The sequence below is a fragment of the Dermacentor variabilis genome, unplaced genomic scaffold, assembly GCF_050947875.1.
Source record: "Dermacentor variabilis isolate Ectoservices unplaced genomic scaffold, ASM5094787v1 scaffold_21, whole genome shotgun sequence".
NCBI classification, from domain to species: domain Eukaryota; kingdom Metazoa; phylum Arthropoda; class Arachnida; order Ixodida; family Ixodidae; genus Dermacentor; species Dermacentor variabilis.
Window position 1 is genome coordinate 1,439,704 of NW_027460379.1, and position 21,255 is coordinate 1,460,958.

At 44.2% G+C, this 21,255-nt stretch overlaps 1 protein-coding gene and 2 long non-coding RNA genes across 3 annotated transcripts; 1 reads left to right on the forward strand and 2 right to left on the reverse strand.

Moving 5' to 3' along the window:
* Positions 1 to 3,910: 3,910 nt before the first annotated feature.
* Positions 3,911 to 7,116, forward strand: LOC142568567 (uncharacterized). The gene is made up of 2 exons (XR_012825460.1): positions 3,911 to 4,121; positions 6,127 to 7,116. It is a non-coding gene; the product is annotated as an uncharacterized LOC142568567 (long non-coding RNA).
* On the reverse strand, positions 7,054 to 9,075 carry LOC142568566 (uncharacterized). The gene is made up of 3 exons (XM_075678452.1): positions 8,216 to 9,075; positions 7,954 to 8,161; positions 7,054 to 7,836 (listed from the first exon to the last, which is right to left on the reverse strand). The coding sequence occupies exons 1-2, from the start codon at positions 8,687 to 8,689 to the stop codon at positions 8,147 to 8,149; spliced, it is 489 nt and encodes a 162-aa protein (XP_075534567.1). The 5' UTR covers positions 8,690 to 9,075; the 3' UTR covers positions 7,054 to 7,836; positions 7,954 to 8,146.
* A 2,992-nt stretch (positions 9,076 to 12,067) lies between these two features.
* On the reverse strand, positions 12,068 to 20,967 carry LOC142568574 (uncharacterized). Its single transcript, XR_012825465.1, has 4 exons — positions 20,939 to 20,967; positions 18,001 to 18,186; positions 16,033 to 16,194; positions 12,068 to 12,414 (listed from the first exon to the last, which is right to left on the reverse strand). It is a non-coding gene; the product is annotated as an uncharacterized LOC142568574 (long non-coding RNA).
* Between the last annotated feature and the right edge of the window lie 288 nt (positions 20,968 to 21,255).

The following is a 21,255-nucleotide window of genomic DNA, read 5'->3' on the forward strand; positions in this document are numbered from 1 at the left end:
CTTCATTTCACTGCGTTGGCCTGTAGCACACCGCCACAACTTTGATGAGACATATGTTTATTCAAGCTATTCTTTCCTTGCCTTATTTCAATAATAACTAATTTTAGCAGCTGCAAATCAAGCTGACTTCAGAAGACTGCGGATATTTAGCCACTTATAGTTGCTTATTGCTTGGTAAATTTTCTAGTTGGGCATGACATGCCTCGTGCTTAAAAAATGAACTGTTTAAAGAATTCTTGGAGTAATAGTAGGACAGGCAACTCTGAGTGATGACTGCTTTTGGAGCAAAATGTCGCAATGAGCTAGGCAGATACTGTCACGACAGCACAGTGTTCAGGTTGTATGAATATAGAAGAAACAAAATTGGAGTTGTGAAACTCAAAGCCCTATTTCTACAGCCTCTATACTGCTGACATTAGAAAGCTTTAGATTAGTGGACGCAAGCAGCATGCGTAAACAAGAACCCTGTTAGGGTATTTCTGGGGCCAGTGTGGTTTGCATAACCAAGCAGCACACGAGTCGCATCATTTTATCCAATACTATTATTTTCATTGTAAAGCAATCAATATCGCAGTAAGTCTCATCAACCTGAATCAATATGCTACAAATTTTTAAGCACTTAAGGTGTGTCGGTTGAGTATTTAAAGAGCTTCACCACACCCTTGGCCACAAGACTTGTGCTTTCCAGTATTACTTGCTAATGTACTCTTGAAGTGAAGGTCTGGGCTGTTGCATTGACCATGTCATCCTAAAACTGTTAGGTATGAAGCTGTCATACATTTGGCAGCTTTAATAAGCTTCACCTCACTACACATATGTATTGCGGTGGAACCATTCAGCGTGTGAAAATAAAAATACTGGCAAAGAGAGTTGAAGAGCACCTGAGATTATAGTAAAACGGGCGGGGCAGTACCTTCAGCGTAGCGGGGACATCAAAGCTGGAACTAGGGCCGCTATACATCCCGTCCCCACAATGCACTGTTTGCCTCATCGGCGACGTTAAAGAACTAAAAAATTATAGGCCCATTAGCTTACTCCCAGTACTATACAAAATATTTACCAAAATAATCTCCAATAGAATAAGGACAACACTAAACTTTAGTCAACCAAGGGAGCAGGCTTACTTCAGGAAAGTTTGCTCTACAATGGATCACATCCATGTCATTAACCAGGCTATCGAGAAATCCGCAGAGTACACTAAACCTCTATATATGGCTTTCACAGATTACGAAAACTCATTTGATTCAGTAGAGATACCAGCAGTCATATAGGCATTGCGCAGTCAAGGAGTACAGACCGCTTACGTAAATACCCTGGAAAATATCTACAGGGATTCCACAGCCACCTTAATTCTACACAAGAAAAGTGGGAAGATACTTATAAAGAAAGGGGTCAGACAAGGAGACACAATCTCTCCAATGCTATTGACTGCGTGCTTAGAAGTATTGAAGCTATTAAACTGGGTAGGCTTAGGAGTAAAGATCGACGGCGAATACCTCAACAACCTTCGGTTTGCCGATAACATTGTTCTATTCAGCAACAATGCAGATGAGTTACAACAAATGATTGAGGACCTTAACAGGGAGAGTGTAAGAGTGGGGCTGAAGATTAATATGCAGAAGACAAAGATAATGATAAATAACCTGGCAAGGGAACAAGAGTTCAAGATCGCAAGTCAGCCTCTAGAGTCTGGAGGAGTATGCTTACCTTGGTCAACTCATCGCAGGGAACCCGGACCATGAGAAGGAAATTCACAGAAGAATGAAAATAGGTTGGATCGCATACGGCAGGCATCGTGAGCTCCTGAATGGGAGCTTACCGTTATCATTGAAAAGGAAAGTATACAATCAGTGCATTTTAGCGGTGATGACATACGGAGCCGAGATTTGGAGGCTGATAAAGAAGCTTGAGAAGAAGTTAAGGAGTGCGCAGAGAGCGATGGAACGAAGAATGCTAGGCATAACCTTAAGAGACAGAAAGAGAGCAGTGTAGATCAGAGAGCAAACGGGTATAGACAATATAATAGACATTGAGAGAAAAAAAATGGCACTGGGCCGGTCATGTAACGCGTAGACTAGATAACCGTTGGACCATTAGGGTAACAGAATGGGTACAAAGAGAAGGAAAGCACAATAGAGGACGGCAGAAGACTAGGTGGTGCGAGGAAATTAGGAAATTTGCGGGTGCACGTTGGAAGCGGTTGGCGCAGGACAGGGGTAATTGGAGATCGCAGGTAGAGGCCTTCGTCCTGCAGTAAAGATGAATAGACTGATGATGATGATGACATATATACATTCATTCCTCCCAACTTTACACAGAACGCTGCGTCCCATTGTTAAAACTGAGAGCGCGAAAAACGGGCAGAGATGCAGCTGAACATAATAGGGCACAGTATTAGGCTCCAGCTCACCGTGTTTAGCGCGCCCTTAGTACGAATAATATTAATCTGCTCTGCATTTTAGTTCGCGCAATTCTGGCAGACCATGTGATGTCACTAAAGCTCCGTTAAGTTCACAGCACTGCGCGATAATTAGAGTGTTTTAGCAGAGCGTATTTGCCCTTCCGATCCGCTCAGCGAGGAGTCGCGAGCGTTACTGCGCATGCGCTACACGCTAAGGTGGGAGCGCGCAAGCGGACCGACCCTTCCGTTCCGCTTGCGCGGCGTCTTTGTGGAGCGCGGAGCGTCTTCGCGAGCGCGTCTCACGCAAAGCATTCTGGTCTCGTGCTTCGTCGGGAAGAAGCGGATGCCAATATGGCAGTCGCCGGTGCATTGTGTGGTTCGACAGTGTCTGCAGAACTCACAGGCCGCAAACCTCGAAAGAGGTTCCGCATTGAAGAAGATTTATGTCTTCTGCGCGAAGTGGTAGCGGCGAACCCATTCGAAAACCCCCGCTTGTGGGAGCAAGTTAGGGAAAACGTTTCTTCGGCAGTGGGGCGCGAGCTCACACTCCGTGCAGTGCGCGACAGAGTCGACCTTCTCGTGGGATATTTTCGACAACAGGACAGCGTTAACCTGCGAAAGTAAGTGTGTATGTCCATATCCTGATTTGGGCTCGCATTCGTGATCACATTACCCATCCTGCGCTTTCCTTCTCAGATCTGGAACAGAGGAGCAGTACAATGAGCTGCACCAATTGCTGCAGGAAGTTTCAGACATGGCTCGGGAGTTCGGGCACACGCCGAAAACAGTGCCCAGGAAAGGCAGCGCTACGGCGGCATGCAAAGAGGTGCTGACGGCGCCATTTTCGGCTGCTGCCGAAATGCGCGCCGCGCAGCATGCGAGAGACACTGCATTGGAGCTGATGAACGCTGTGGGAAGCCGGGCAGACGACGGACTGACGAATGGCAAGTGTTGTAATCATGCTTACTCATAATCGAGTACAGTTCCCTTCGAGTCGCGAAGGCAGAATGCATATTGCACGTCAGCGGTAGCATGTCTTGTAGCGAATAGCATGAGGATGATGTTTCTAAAGCTGGTATGAAAATATAATTGCCGAATATCTCGAATGGTTGTTGTGTGCACTGAGGGGGATGACCTGTTTGCCTGTCAGCCTCAAAGAGCACGACAAGCTGCTCGTAGAGGGAAAATTATAATGTTATGTGCCACTTAAAGACAGTCGTTTGTCTGTGCGCGCGTGCATGCGTGCGCGCCTGTGTGTGTGTAGTCTTTTGTCTGTGCGCGTGGGCGCGCGTGCGTGCGCGCGCGCCTGTGTGTGTGTGTGTAGTCGTTTGTGCGCGTGTGCGTCCGTGCGTGCGCGCCTGTGTGTGTGTGAACGATGCGGTCGTGCCAGTGCCAGCATGCCGTCTGTCAGCAGCATAATTTTCTTTGCATTCGGTTGTGGTGCTTGCAAAAGTTAATCATAGCAGTGGCATTACGATTATTTTTCCACTGCTGTTTTTTGCAGCCTGCGGTGAGTCAGCAGCATCTCAGCTGCTAACGTCGATGTGCAGAGCTGAGCTGGAGGCCCCGTTGTCACCAGAGAGCCCGCTCTCTACCCACACTGGGCGGGTGTCTGCAGAAATGCAGCATTTCGACACAGATGATGCTGCTGCGATGGAAGACTCACAACGAGAGCTACCGCGAAAGCGGAAGAGGCAGCGCGTTAGGAACGCTCCGAAAGGTGAGTGACAGTACTGCATAGAATGAATGTCTTGTGTGGTGCTTTTGCATAGAACGTTATGCAGAGCTTTACGACATTATTATACATAGGTTGCCTTTATGTATGGCATTAAAGTAGACAGACTTCCCAGTCTCCTTGGAGTCCTCCACTAGCATCTCCTATGGTCTATATGTAACATCCGCCAGTTAATCGCCACATATAAATTCCACTTGCACTCAAACGGGATGACTTTCGGAAGGGTTTGCTTTCTCAAATCCGTCACATATGCAAGCGGAGTGATATCAGTGCACTCATTAATGAGCGACCTGCCTATGAACACGGTACTGCTCCCAACTGGAATATTTTTGGGCCACGGGTGCATTGTACAAATACTGTTAGTGAAAGGTTAGAAACCGAGAGAAATATAGGCCAGTAGCAAAATAACATTCATTGTACTTTTTGTTTGGTTTGTTCTAGTTAAGTGGTACATATATTTTATTCATGTTTCATTATTATTAATTTTGAAGCAAAGCTCTCTATGTTCACGCTACCTTTTCTGTATTGTTTGTACAAGTGTCTTAAATTATGAATATAATTTAGCCATAAGAACAAGTGTTGAAACGTGAATAATGCAGACAAGTCAACCTGTCAGTTAGGAAATCTATTTTAATGCATATCTTTGTCGTCAGCTCTGGCCTTTCTTTGCACTTCAGTGTTTATGCCTGTACTGTCTGGCACGATACCTTTAGCTTGGCTGTTTCAAGCTACAAATGACAGTAAACATGCATATTTAACGAGATATGGTAACAGCACCAAAAATGAATGCAAAGGAACAGCAGGCACCATGAAGGGTTGACTTTCAGCTGAAATTTGACCAGCAGACAGATCTGCTATTTTAATGCAGAGTTTTTTTTCCCACTTAAAACATGTGTACCTTAACAACTAAGGAACAAGCTTGATATTAGTTTCTCTTTGACAGGATACCTTACATGAGATGAGAAATGTAGAATAAAGTACTCTGCTGAACCTTGCACTCGTTGCACCCACTGGGTATGTAGTATGCTGTGAGTTACAGCTGCGTTCAACCACAAACTCCTACACACTACTGAACATGTAATAGTCTTTAGTTGTATTCATGTTAACAATGCTAACTTTGCCATACAAATAAGCCTTCACAAGTTGCAGCATAGAGCTTGGCATATATAACCTTACCGTAGCATGTAAAATCGCACAAGTCGGCCTACAAGCAATTTACACAAGAGAATAGGCATAATTATCACATGGCATCACTCAGATGTACATGTATTTTTTACGTTGTTACATGTGTACTTCCTTTGCAAACAGGGATGCATACCCGGAAAATATCTACAGAGATTCCGTTGGACCAATAGGGTGACAGAATGGGTCCCAAGAGAAGGGAAGCGCAGTAGAGGACGGCAGAAGACTAGGTGGTGCGACGAAATTAGGAAATGTGAGGGTGCTAGTTGGAATCGGTATGCGCAGGACAGCGGCAAATGGAGTTCGCAGGGAGAGAGGCCTTCGTCCTGCAGTGGACATAAAATAGGCTGGTGGTGATGATGATGATGAGTTTACAAACACAATGTAGAGCCTTTGACGACAGTGTCGAGACCAAAAGGCGCAGCTTTTAGGTCAATCACGGCTCCTGCAGCAGCCAGGTAGGATAAACATTCTTCTCACCTTGGCCCTTGTAAAGCTCTTCATCTTCTGCAATGTTACTTCATGGCTCAAGAGGCATCACTGAGAATGTAAACCGCTCCAGGGCAACACTGTTGGCTTGACAGTTTTGACATGCTGTGCATAATGATTACTTCCGCGTGCACAGGTACATGCCAGCTCTTGCTCTGTTGCTGTGTAATATTCTCAAGCATAAGAAGTGTGAAGTGTGCCCTAGACGAGACATTTATTCTAAGAGTATATTTCTAACGTGACTGCTACTGGCTAGATACTGTAATAACCTTTTCACTCCAGGTGACAGCAGAAATGTTTCCCTTTGTTGTCCTCACAGGAATTCAAGGGCTTCAAGCCATGGGCCTGGAGCTCCTAGCCCGACGTGAAGATTACGAATTCACGTTGAAGAAGGAGCAGCTCGCTATACAGAAACAACAACTAGAACTGGAGGAGAAAAAGTTGGCATTAGAAGAAAGAAAAGTTGCCCTGGAGGAGGAAGACCATAGGTTGCAAATCCAAACTTTAAAACACCAACACAATCAGCTGTTAGAGCGCATGGAGCGCATTGAGAATATTTTGAGACAAATTTACTGGGCTGAATGGTATTTAAATCATTTCTTGTAATCACACATGCACAAGTCAATTTAATGGAGTTCTAGAACACACACGTGAAGTTAATATCCTAAACATACCTAAACAGTTTGACGTAGCTTGCTCTTAGTCACGTTTGCTTGTTCAGTGAGGATGGTATTGGGTGAATCTCATGGGTGAAGGCAGTTTTCAACTTGCCTTAGAACGACAGAAAGCTGAGCTAGTGGGTAAGGATTCATTATGCAAACAAGAGGTGAGGTGCGTAGACAGGGCACAAGGGTAGAGAAGTGGACAACACGAACGCCTACTATCAACTGAAGGGAGCACTGAGGCGAAAAAAGAAAGGACACAAAACTCATCTGCTCAAGCTCTGGAATGGTATCGCCACGTGTCAGTCGGGTACGTAGACCGACACATGTACCCGACTGACACGTGGTGATACCATTCCTGAGCTTGCGCAGATGAGTTATGTGTCTTCTTTCTTTTTTCGCCTCAGTGCTGCCTTCAGTTGATAGTCGGCGTTCGTGTTGCCTCCACTTCTCTACTTTTGTGTCGTGTCTGCACGCCTTACCTCTTGTTTGCATAATTCAACTTGCCGTATGTTTTTTGTAAGCGCCACTTTTTTGTTCTCATTCCCGTTTGCTCATTCCTCAATGAAGACAAACTCAATTCGCTCAGCTATCTTGTGCTGTTTATTATGACTGCACCAAGTACTCAATAAAAAAACTTGAACGTTTGTCCTGTGTTCCATAACAATGCAATAAAAGAAGCAATATTTTATGAGCAACTTTTATTGTTATGAATTCAACTGAAGTTCCATGCAGCCACCGTGGAGGCTCAGTGGCTGTGGTGCTCAGCTGCTGACCCGAAAAACGCTGGTATGATCCGGGACGTGGCGATCACATTTCAATGGAGGCAAGATGCTAGAGGCCAGTGTTCTGTTCGATGTCAGTGCACGTTAATTACGGCATCCCTCATAGCCTGAGTCGCTTAGGGACGTTAAACCACAAAAACCAAACCAATCAAGTTCCATGCTACTGAATTTATGTGCTAAGTGGTATTTACTGGTACCGTGGACAAAGGTATGTTTCCAAGCTCGGTGGATCAAGTCCAAAGTACTGTGACACTTGAGAGCCATACATACATGTGTGGCAGTTTGCGAGAATCGCACTAACCCTGTACATGCGAGGCAAGTTTTGCCGATGGAGCTTTTGATTTTTTCTGAAATCGAGAAACGCAAACAGTCCTGCGATCTTCCCGAAGCCCCACTCGACAGCTTGCCTTACTTTGCTCATTTCCCTATTAAAGGCTTCTTGACGTGCAGTTATCCTCACTCCACCATAAGGCTTTAGCAACAGTGGCCTCAATGGGTAAGCAGGGTCCCCGTAGAGGCAGTAGTCGTGCCCTTGCACTAGCTTCTCCAGCTTCTCGTACGTTTTGCTCTTCCGCAGGATACCTAAGAGACATGTAAGCAAAAAAGGTGGTTAAGTTACTGTATTTTTTCTTCCTCCTCTCTAGCACAAAAGCCAGTTGTATTGATGCTATGCCAATCAACGCTGAATGCGAAACTCACCAGCATCATGTCGGCTACCGAAGAACGGCCCGCTGAGTTGGCAAACGATACCGTTTGGGCACATGATCGATTGATATTTCACGGAGTGAACACGTTTGTGCCCAGAGAAGAAACCTTTTTGACTGGTCGATGGCCTACAGATAGCCCTGGCGGTTCCATCTATGAACCCCCAGCAGTTGTGGAGGGGGGCTCCTTAGGAATGTATGGCCTGCAAAGCAAACATCTGTAATTGCGGTCGAAGAAATTTGAATGAATTGCTTACCTGAGCGAACATGTCAATTGTAGGCAAATCAACCCAGGTGTGGTTGTTCACGTCTTTTAGGAGGTGAACGAACTTGTCTTCGATGTGCGAGAGTACATAGCTAGTCACTGAGGAGATCACAGAGTAGTGCCGGCCGAAGAGCTGCTCCAACTCGCAGAGCCTGTTAGGGGACGACAGGCGGCGCAGTGTGATGCAGAGGGCTTCATCTCCGGGGACGAGCACTCTCTGCGGTGTTGAGATGACATCAGGCACAAGAAGAGCACTTCGTAGTCTTCTGATATCAGTCTTTTCAAAACGAAAATATGACCGGAAAAGCCCACTGTCTAGTGCGTCGATGTTCAGGTATCCGCCCACGGAAAGCGGATCTCGCCGCGTCACAGAAAACAGTTCCATCACAACAAGGTCTTCGATGTCATGCCACGTCAGCTGACTTAATAAGAGTGGATCTTGCAGCACACTTTTCTTGTTTGCCATGACGCCGGATTAATACCACTGTTGCAAAAAACTCGCGAACGCAACCAGGCGCACGACTATAGCATGGCTATGGCACGACCACTTTCTGGCCCGGCGCTGGCTCGCAACTGTGCTTAGTAACAAAAAAAAAGCGAACCTTCCTTAATAACAACGTAAGGCTTTCCTTTTATGTGTTATAAAATGTTTACGAGAAAAAATATTTATTTCTTGTGCGGCTGAACAATAAAATAGTGTGTTTTTATAACTGTAGTTTCATCTTGTATAACCAGGGGGCCCTACGTGCAACCCGGAATTTTCTCCGCTTAGCTAAAATGCAATCTGTCGCCCACGCTCCGGTTAGGCTGAGCGGGCCGCGTGAGCGGAGCGGAAGGGCAAATACGCTCTGCTAAAACACTCTATTGTCGTAAAGTCCACAATAAAAGTAATTCACATGAAATCACGGATGGAGCACTAGCGCTGAACACGATCGAAAACATGCGCTGCCCCATTTCAAGGACGCGTGAACAGTTGTGAGGCAACACCACCTTAAGAATTACTTACGTAACATAAGTCGTCGCGAAAAACACGTGCAGCACCTCCGCCTACGACGCCCGTCACGTAAAGGTGCATGTGCGATGTGATGACGCTGCCTAAAAGGGCGAACACGGCGACGCTGCTGCACAGCGCCGGTTCGCAGATTGCATTGCCGAGGCGCTAAACCACTTGAATATTTCGATCGTCAGCACCACTGCATTCTTCAGAAATACGGGTCTCACACCACTAGAGTTCACAAAGACCAAAAGGCGACATGCCACACCACTGCACGACTTTTCGCCAACAGTTACTGAGCCCACTGCGGAGACATCATACAGCCAGGTTTCGGCGTCGGTGCGGGCCGGAGATTCAACGCGCCATATGGCGCTATGCTTGGCGCCATCATCGCACTTTCTCAAAAGTCCTTAAACAATCCTGTCCCTAGGCACCTATGATCAGGTCACATGAGGGATTTTCGTACGACATTTAGACGCACGCCGCAAGAGGCCGTGGTTCCAAAACTAGACGTTCATTTGGGGAATCGCCAGCCGGTTTGTGCGCAGGCGCGAGTAAGAGCGGACGCGAGAGAGAAAATGTGGGGTCTTTTGCTTCTTGAATATATGACCCTGCCTAGGCACTACAGAGGAGGTTCCTTAGCGCTTGATGTATGCGTTTGTCCCCTAGGCATGACGGCGTTGCTGAGTGCGGTCGGGTTTGCTTACGCTCAGCGGGTGGCTGCCCGCGCGGTGAGGCAGTGTTCGCGGACGCCCCATTTGGTGATCGCTATGCCTGAAGGGGCAAGATTCTGACGGGCATAAGTCGCGGTTCGCTTTTTCGTCGCGACGGTAGATTTGATTTTTTTACAACACTGTTCAAGGAGGGCACATGTAACCGGCAAACGGGGGCCTCAGGAGAGCACCTGATGCGGCGCCGGATCTCCAGGTCACCCAACGGGTAGCGGGGGGATCAAAGCTGGAAGCAGGGCGGCCTATGGGTTGGGGCCGCAGAAGCCGAAGCTTGCCAGGGGGTGTGCGCATAAAAAATGGGCTGTCCGCGATAGCGGGCAGCCGATCTTATACACCCCTAGCACGCGCAGGCCACGGCAAGCGCCAATCCACGGACCAGTTCGAGTTCTAGTTTGGTGTCCCCGTTGCCGCTTTCGTGTCCTGGAGGTGCCACCAATAACGCGAAATAATAACACGTTGCTACAATTAGTAAAAAAAACGCGATTGAATAAATATAATTACGTCCAGCCGCCAACTCGTGGCGCTAAGTTCAGCAGCACCGCGCCCCGCGACTTTCGCAACGCCACTCCGAACTTTGCCCCCGAAGGTCCGTCGGACAGACTTTCTCGCCGCGCTGGCGCTGAGCAGCCTAGGGCTCAGTAGTCATCGTCACCGGCGGCCTTTCAGCCACTTGCGTTCAACCGCGATTGCTAAGGCAGGGATTTCTGCCTTCTAGATTTTCAATCTATGTGGCCCGGGCTGTACTACGGTCGCTACTGCTCCCACAGCAACATCTGTGATGTTATTTACAAGGTACATTGCCGTAAGGCGCGACAAAGCTATGATCCGCCACGATCTGACTTAGCACGAGCGCAGGAGGTGCGAGACAGTCTGTCCGTCACAGCGGTCGCCAAATCGGGCGTCAGTGCCTGCTGCTTCACCGTTCTACCGTGCCGGCAGGCAGCGTCGGAGCGTAAACAGGAGACAGACGGTGCGATTCTCGATCGTGTGTACGATACTCGACCCCACTCCGCAATGCCGGAACATTTAGGGACAAAGGCCTGCACGCGCTAAGAAACATCCTCTGCAGTACCGTCAGACTCTGGAGTTTTGCAAAACGTGTAGCGCCACCTCGCGGTGCGAAGATGCAGTAATTGAGTAGTGCGAATACCGGCTCCCTTGCTAAAGCGCCTATGTGGCTAGCAGCTGAGAAACAACGATTTAACAACATTTTGGTCCATATTGCGAGCGTTTTGCGCATTTAACACCCAGACAGAGAGCTATGAATTTCTCCGCTAGTCGGACGCGCCGCCGAACTGCCATAAAGCGCTTGCTGGTTCATTCGTCACTGATGGCGAAAACGACGGCTAGCTCTATAGCTCCGCGCGCTACGTAGAAACGCCGCAATCGACGCTACTGTTGCGTAATAAACTGCCATGAACGTGAAGGACTCAACAACAACGTTCAGTTTTGCCATTTCCATCGCGATCGTATGAAGGGGGAAGGCGAGAGCGCTGGGTGCGGGCCGTTCAACGTGTCGAGTAATTGAACTACTTGCATTCCTAACAACAGAGCGTCTCGCATGAGAAAGTATAATGTTGTTCTCCTGTAATTGTGTTGCGTACACTGTAAAAAAAATTTGCCTTACTTTACAGAAAATTTGCTGGTAATTTGTGACCGAACACTCTTCCGTAAATTAAGAACGGTCATTTCCGTAGAACGGACAACTGTAAAAAAGAGACCGTAATACAAGATACGACTGCTTCTGTATATAGAAAACGGAAGACTCTGTATTCTGAATCTGTACTATAACCGTTAAAGTACGGTGCTTCTCGTATTCAGAAAACGGAACACACTGTAAGCTGAATCTGTACTATAACCGTTAAAAAACAGGTGCTTGCCGTATTCAGAAACGAAAGACTCCGTATGCTAAATCTGTACTATATCCGTTAAAGTACAGGTGCTTCCCGTATTTCATCTTGCAGAGCATATCCATTATTCGAAGAATGTGCCATCGGGGACAAAATTGCCCAGGACGTGCGAGAGTTGACCGAATTTTATTGGTGTGCTATTTGCTGGGATCAGCCGTGCCACCATCTGCGTTCGGAATGTGCATACGGGACCCACTGTTTTCAGCAGTCTTGAGCAGAAATGCAATTTGGTCAACGCTCGCACTTCCAGGGTACTTTTGTCCACGATAGTACATCTCCTTTAATGCAAATGTCATGAAGGCAGCTCATAGTCAAAGCAGCAGGTCACCATTGAGAAAATTGTCTTGCCAACACACTGACATGGCTGCAGAGATAAAACACTTTGCACTTTGTGATATGAATGCACTGCATAGCATATATACAAAAAGGTGCAACATTTCAGTCCTCAAGTTCTTAGATCACAGAAGCAACTTTATTTTCTTCAATCACTCGTCTTGCACTTCTTCCTGTTGAAAGTTGTTCTTGACTCCAAACGCTTGCAAGGATAAACTTGCTGCTGTTAGGAGAAACAAATAGTATTCATGAATATCCATCCTAAAGAAAGCGGCAAAAAAGTATAATCACAGAACACGACAAAGCAGTAACTTCTGTGTTAGAAAAACATGTAAGTAGATCAACATTGTTGGAACAAGGGATGTTGCTGTAGCCAACATTTCGACATAGGTGCTTGTCATTAGGGTAGCAAATGTTTTCCTTGGCTGTGTTGTTTTGGATTGTGCATATCTCACTGGCCCCTAGCCTCATTGGGGGAGAAGTAACTGGTGCATATAATAGGTCAAGAGAAGCCAAAGTGTTAAAATAAAGGAAGGAAGGGTGTGCTTAGCAGTGGTGATTGTGATGGAGCGGGTATGAGCAATGCTGTCAGTACTTGCCAAGAGTAGGGGTGACCAAAACAGAAAACGATGTACACATGTAAGCAGTCATTAATCCAGTAGACCCAATCTTCCCAGAAGACAAAATAGGTATCAAGATAAACAGTTTGCACTTTTGGAGAAGGAAAACGAAGAATTAAGGAAAATAAATTTTGTATCAAGATGCATCTGGTTAAGATCACTGCAAATGGTAAATGAAGGCACATTATGAATATATATTTTGTTGAAAGCCAATGAAGAAAAGATATATTAACCAAATATAAAAAAATAGGGACATTAAAATTAAACTGGGTATGACCATAAAACAGTAAAGAACAGCCTGTGGAAAAAAATGGGATGGATAATATAACCAGGTGCAAGATTGCAAAACGTCGAACGCTGTTTATATTCATGCTGCTGTTAACGGCTTCAAGTTTCTGTCTTCCTGTGGAACCTTTGTCTTACTTGAACAAGGAAATGGGTCATTTTTTAAACAAGCCAGTTCAAATGCGGTTCAAAGCTTCAGCAGTGCTATAATGAAAGAAAATATTATGGTCAGCTCTCCTGGGTGTGCTTTCATTCACCAGTTATTTCCACCAGTGTAAGTTCAAAATTTAATGGTCTAAATGGACCTTAGCTCCTGGCAAACCATTAGCTGGTCTTTTTCAACACAGATGCCTGCACATTATATGTGTTGACAGGAGTGCTAGCGAACTACATTATACTTGTTGCCACAACCAAAGTGAAACTTGGTAACAGTGATTGAACAAAAAAAACAGCATTCCACAATACTGATTCAAGTCATCTGGAGAAGTTGCTTAAGTTAACGTACACCCCCTACTCCACCAGACACAATTATTCACCACACTGACTCTTATGGTGTCAACCATGCTATTACAACACTAGGCATCAAATGAGGAGAATTAGGGGATAAGAGGGCACAATGCTTTTTGTTAGAACATCAAATGTGCTTTACATAAATGCTACATTCCAACTAACAAAGGAGCAACCGGTTTGTGAGATAGTGACCAATGCATACGAAAGCTAATGACATTCTGTGCAGCAGAATGTTGACGATGAGGTGTTATGCGCACAAGTGTACTCTTTCACACAAAATGACATCCTGCACTCAAACCTTGTGCCAAGATTAGAGTTTTAAAAACACCATAGTGGAAAGCAAAGAGTGCTAAATTTGTTGAAAATTACTAAAAGTTATTCGATTATTCATTATCCTTACTGTTCGTTAAAGATTCACAGATTGTTCCCTACGGGTGCTGTAAACAGGCACCCTGCTTTTACAGTGGTAGCAACAATGATCTGTGGCACAGACAAGAATAAATGCTCATGAAGTTTATGCAAGAGTATATCCTACAAATTACACCCCATTTCACATTCCAATATGGTAGAAGAGGAAGACGAAAAAAACTACTTTCTGGTGGAGGATGCATACCGCAGAATAGAAGAAACAAGTGTACCCTAACCATTGCTGCTGCCGATGCCTGTGCACTAACAGTTACATATAATATGGCAGTTACAATTGTTTTTGCACAAGCACTGCAAGCTGCGGCCAGTTTACCAGTACACAGCTGTAATAAATTTAGGGCAAGCTAAAGCTCTCTAATGGATTTATCTCATATGACACAATTGGAATGCAATATTCTGCAAATAAGTGAAGCGCGATGTGCCATCCCATACAATGAAACACCTTTGAAGAATCTGAATCACCACCTGCACTCTTAGGCAAAGTTACACCCTTTGGAGTGCCCCTTCTGCCACACAACAATAATCATTATCTGCCTTGATGCGTTTCCTTTCTTGAAAACGCCACGCCCGCTACTTTGCTGTCGGGAATGCTATCATGCTGATAACGCGCATGCCGTTCGTTACTGGAAAGCACAGGGCTCGCAGCGTTAAAGAAAGGAAATGCATAAAGGCAGATGACAATTATCGTTGTGTGGAAGAAGGGGCACTTCAAAGGGTGTAACTCTGCCTAAGAGTGTGAGCCGTGACGAGGGAAAAGAGTGTGTTCTGTGTAAAGTAGTGCACCTGTATAACCTAAAGCTTTGGAGAATGCATTTAGTATGAGCTGGGAAGGTTCCTAATTTTAATTGCACACAGTGAAAACCTCCATGCAGTTTTGCAAAACGCAAACCCCCTACCTTTGTGTTGTTCAAACGTAATGACACGCAGGGCCATAACATGTACATTATGGGTTTCGTTCCCAAACAATCAAAGTGAATAGCACCACCCTAAGTGTCATGTGCCTTCTTGTTAGTGTCGAATGCTGCGATCGGCAGAGAAACGGATTTCTGGAGCAATATAAAGTATTAGGTACTGTGATCCCAGTTCTTTCACTGCTGTTTAAGCATTATCGGGTCCTAAAGTAAAAAAAACAAGGAATAAATACATGCATATTTTACGTCACAACCCTCATAAGTATTTAGTAGTCTGGATTATAAAGGATTCCAGATTTACAATGCAGGACAGATTTTATTCCACTGAAAGAATGGCATCATGCCAATGATTCTGCATTTGGTGCTATATTTATTTGTATTTAGTTCAGTTGGAATGTGTGTGTATCGTCAGCGATATCGCTTGACATGTTTTATATTGACTGTTTCCTAAATTTAGGCAAATTCGTATTCGCAAATAACCTTGTAGGACACCAAGAACTTGCTTAGCAGGAGTATTTCTAACATTTGCAAGATATGAGGCTCTTGAATGCATATCTAAGCCTGGGGTACACGCCGCCCCCTAATCTCATCAGCAAGTTTCTGGAACTCATCTACGAGGTTTCTTATGATGAATGTAAAGTTGCTTGAACGGGAGAAATAGGGAATTTATAACAGGTGAATTATGCAGCATAAGAACGATGTCAGCAAGAACTATAAAATGAAGACTATAAAATGCAAGAATTATTTGGGATGATTTAAAATTCTGGCATTGGAATGAAATGTCTTTCAATCTATATATAAACTCTGATTATTCACTCTACTACCACTACCTTCATTAGAAACATTCATAATCATTACCCTATCTATGCCACATCATCTTCGCTAATATTCAAGCCTTCATAAGCTGCTTTTTTTACAGCTAATTCTCTGTGGGAAAGAGGTGTCCGTGTGAAGACCATATCATATACTTATTACCCGTTTTTTGATAATTGATAAGGGGAACACTTTACACCAAAAATGCATTGAGCTTGAGCAAGTTCTGCGTTTGATGCTGTTGATTCTTTTTTCCCTTTGCCATCATTGACCCACCTGGTTAGCTAAGTAGACAGAAAAGCTGCAGGAGAAAGGTGGGGGTGCCAAACCAGACTTGTGCCCCAGGGGACCTTTTCACGGTCACTGGAGGAACTGCCTGTGGCCTCGGCATCTTCCTTGAGGGCCATGGCCATGTCTAAGAAACCTTGTCTCCACAGGCTGCACATAGAAAGATAATTTGCTGAGCTAAGTCTTTTTCTTAAAAGAACCCATTTAAGTTGTATTCGTGGCTTTGCACCACAAAACTGACACATGACTGGCCACTCAAGACACTTTATGTGTATTCGCAGGCTTATTCCTTGGAAAAACACTTTTATGTAGCACACAATGAGTAAGAGTAACAAAAAAGTGTATCAGGAGGCTTTCATATTGCTCTACAACTTTTCGTTGACACATTTCATTTAATTATTTGAGATATTTAATAACTAATTAGGAATTATGTAATTAGGCACAATGCACAATATAATCAGAGTATCTACAAGCGATGGCAAACCACCTTCATTTTGTCTAGTTACATCGCATTTACATATTTCTAAATCTTGGTGCATGATAGTTAAGACACCCTCAAAAACAATATTAATATTTTCATAATCATCTCTTGCGTGTTATTGGTGGCTATGGCTGCTTCAAAGTTATTCTTTCAGTATGGTACAAGCAGTTTTGAAGTGAAATTGTTTTGCATCCAGGGCATGTAATCTAGACAATCAAGCAAAAGGTCAAGTTGTGTTCACTATTCAGATGTTTAACTAAGAAGCTGCAGGAAAAGGAAACAGGACACAACACCTAATCAACAATGCAAAATTTGAAAATTTAAACTGAACAAGAAACCAGTTTTTGAAAGCACAGAAAAAAAGCCAGAAGCTTACATCGAATACACCCTTGCTATGTACTCCAAGTGAAGTTGTTACCGCAATGCTTGGGCACCATATGAACGTAACAATCAACAACTTCGAGCAGAATATTAACACCACTAAATGAACTGGCCTTTGAAGATTCTTGATCTGAAATCCTCAACGACTTGTTCTGGCATTTAATCTGTCAAGCTCAATCTGTATTCTCAAAAGCTGGCTCTCGGCCATAATTTCTCTAAACGCAACATCAGCTTAAATCTCAAGATAGGGTTGACCTCTAAATAAAGTGGATAATGCATGGCAAACATCATGAACTCTCTTACATGTTAACCAGAGGGTTCACTCATGCAGCCATGAAATTGTGATGCAGACACGATATATTGAAGCTGGTTTTGTGAAGTGTTTCATGCTTCCAAGGCTTCTTCAGTTGTGAAAGCTGTCTCCATTAGCTAAATAAGCGATGAGAATAAAAAAAGTACTTCAACATGCTCACAATATGTTGGCCATTTGCAAGTAAACAGCAGCCTTTTTGGGCGCCCAGGTTGCCTGGTGCAAATCTACTATGCCACAGTACTTGCGTTACCCAGTACCAGCCACTTTAAAATGCAATGTGTTCAGAGCCCTTTCCCTCTGTTTGTCTGTTTTGGAAACAGTTTAGAATGTGTTCAGTAGGCGTCGAGAAAGGGGACAGAAAACACTGTGCACCACTGATTTCGAACATGTTTCGCTGGATGCAGCACACCGCACCGGATGCAGGTGAAGCCAGTGGAAATGCGATGTCATGCAGTCGCTTGTCCTGGAAGCAGGGCATATGGTGGACTAACTAGTGCGTGCGATCAGATAATATTGCTGCCGAAAAACTTTTCTTTGTGGTTTTTCACATTTTAGGAGGTCTCTACATGTCTGGTAAGCACTTTTATGACAATCTGAACCCGTATACGATAGTTTTCTCTTACATCAAGTTTTTTCTGATTTACCAGTGTTTCCATTGCAAGCCACTTATGTTAGCGACACTGTAGACACTACAATGGAAAAATTCTGGACACCTCGAAACACTGCTTGGGTAGGTTATGGCACATCAGGCAGGCATGTTAGGGGAGGAAATGCCACACACCCGTGCAACAAAGTGCTGCCGCAAAGTTGTGAAGCACCAACTTCCGGGACAAGGCCAGCTTCAGTCGAGGGCGCTCGATGTGCTGTTCATCCCCTGTAGTAGAGATCAGTGGCTTGTACCCTTTTATACTGGCTGTCTTTTCTGGTCGGAACCTTGGCAACAGCTTCCACCATACTTTTTTTGAACCTGCAACATGTGCAGAGAAAGTCACATCACTCTGCGTTGATTGTCTGGCTTTATTGTGCTACACATTCTATCAAATCATTAAAAAATACAGTTCACACATTTTTACTACTGTATATAGACAGTCTGGTTGCTATACACGCGAAACATTACCATTCCTCTGACAGAATGCAACAATAGAAGCGTACACTGTAAAGCTACACTAAAATTTAAATTGATGTGACACCGTATGAGCATACAGTATGCTTACTGTATGCTCTAGCCCTGTGTCAAGTAAAAGTTAATTGTCAATCATTTATGGTGTATTTCTACTTATTCTGGGTCATCAAACTGTACAATCAATGTTCCATGTTTACACATTGTTGGCTTTTGATTGCCTATGTGATCCGTTTCCTACTTACGCATGCAGTAATCCCACTGTAATAAGGAAAAAGAGAATAGGAAATGCCGTGATAATCTTCCACATTTGATGAGGGCAGGAGCAATGGCCAATAGCATGTGGTTGAAGCTACGTAAATACTCAGTTTTCACACAGCTTAATTATTCAGCAAGTAATAAAGAGCTATCCTGTGCACCTCTGCATGACCAATAAAATCTGACTACTTGACACTGCACTAAGGCTGCCGCTTGGTACTGTTCGGCAGTTCAGCTTTGGTTTTCTGATATAGAGAACTGTTTAGGTACCAGTAGTTTACTTTGCGATAAAATGGACCTTGGAGCACTGGTCAGTCATTTGCACATAAATAATGCGACAGCAAATATAACACAAGGATAGGAATATGGGTCTCTTGGAAAAAGTACATACACATTATGATTATAATGTGATGTGATGCCACAATGAAACAGAAAGCAACGCATAGAAGTGGACGGCGCTTCCATGCCACCAAGGTTATTGGACAGACAGTACTTCAGAAGTGCCCGCAACACAATGTGTTTGCGGGCTAGTTGGTGTGAATCCATAAATACTTTGTTAAGCGCAAAACAATGGACACAAGAAAGACGACCAGCACAAGGCGGTACACTCAACTGACATCACTTTATTGCGTCGCTCCTTTATAAATAGTAGAATCTAGAAGAACATGCGCAGTGAGCACCATGTGCAGAGACCACCAACAACCAATCACAAGAGTGTACTCATGCGACGGGATCCACAAAACCATATTGAGCACTGCACAAGGTTAAAGAAGGCACACTAATGCACTGTGACCCCAATGACTGTATGAAGAAAGCTTCCGATAACTCTCGGGCGGTGGTATCACAGCACTTTTTCAAAATCGAAGTATCACGAAACATGGCTTTGCACTTCCATATTTTACAATGTTGAGCCAAATGGGAACCTGTGCCTGTTGGTATGGATCGCTTAGGTTCGCAATGTTTCGTGATGCTATGGTTTTGAAAAAGAGCCGAGATACCTCCGCCAGAGAGTTATCGGAAGTTTTCTTCATACAGTCATTGGGGTCACAGTGCATTAGTGTGCTTTCTTTAACCTCGTACAGTGCTCAATATGTTTTTTTTGGATTCTGTCGCATGAGTGTGCTTTTTTGATCAGATGTTGGTGGTTGCTGCACATGGGTGTTCACAGCACATGTTCTTCTAGATTCTGCTGTCTACAAAGGAGGGACGCAATAAAGTGATGTCAGTTGAGAGTAGCACCTTGTCCTGTCGTCTTTCTTGTGTCCGTTGTTTTGAGCTAAAAAAGCAATGATGTATTCCTTGTGTGTGTTTGAAGACAGCTCCACACGCAGTAGCGTATCCAGTATTGCTGCCCAGTGGTTTAGCTCGCCGCAGTTTGAAGTGCCACAAAACATAAGGAGAGAAACCTGCATTATAGTCTTGTTGCAAACAAGAATATAACGTGAAGTGCATTCTGAGGCCAGAAACTATAAAAAAAAATTTCATGATGCACTGCTGTGCAGGGTTTTATAGCAAAGTCAAATACATTTAGTGTAAATATCACACTATGATGGTGCACAATGGTGGTAATCTGTAATAATATAAAAGGTGCCTTAATGTTACAACAAAAGCTGACATTACTTAATAATAGCCCTGTAAAATTTAGCATGCAGGGGCACCGCTTGGTTAAACAATAGTGATGTATTGTCTATGTACACAAGTATTACCCACGCATTTATGCCATTGTCTAAATGGCATAAATGAATGGGTAATACTTGTATACATAGATATTACATCTCTATTGTTTAACCAAGTGGGTAAACTATGTCTGCCTGACACAAGATTAGAATTAAACCATAAATTATATATATTCACCCTAACAGTAACACCTCATTTGAACTTCACAGTAAGTAGACGCCTGTTGATGCCAGCCTCCCCCAATGCTAAACTGTGCTGCATGCTCTACAGAGAAATTATAGTGGTATCACTCAACTCTGAAGCAATTCAGGACTGCAGCACTGTAGAAGACATCTACAAATGTCCCATTTCATGTATAACAGCCTGAATTGCTTGCACATCTTACCAAGTGCAAATTAAAATTTCTTCTTGTTTAGCATTTTTGCCTGCTAGACCACAATCCAATGTCATCAATATATTAACATATTACCTCAAAGAACCTAATTTGGCTTATAGATTAACACCTCTGCATACTGCCACAGCTGCACTCTGTCATATGCGTTGCAATCATAAAGGAGTGCTGGTCCACCAGCACTCCAATGTCACTAACAGTGATCACCTACACAGCTAAGTAAACGGTCATGATTCAGGTGGCAAATAGCTAAGAGAAAAAAAATCCACTCACCTTGAGAGCTACAATACTGCAAAAACTTGAGAGATGGACCCATTGCAGGCAGCAGACCTCTTCTCAGCTCCAGCACAACAGCAACTTGCCTTTCAGTAAAAGAAAAGGATTGATTAGTAATGATAAGTTACCTTGTTTTTGCTGAGTATCAATACAATCTGACTTTCATGCATATCCACTCTCCGGTTTAGTAACACAACTGAATTATTCGTCAAATAAAAGAGTCTATGATGATACCATTCGCCTCTCTTGTAGGTCCAAATTTTTTCGCACTGATACCCCGTTTACTGCTTGCTTACTGACACGAATGCCTTGAC

What these genes read in the sequence shown, in the direction of transcription:
- LOC142568566 (XM_075678452.1), bottom strand. Translation starts at nt 8,689, where the DNA reads ATGGCAAACAAGAAAAGTGTGCTGCAAGATCCACTCTTATTAAGTCAG.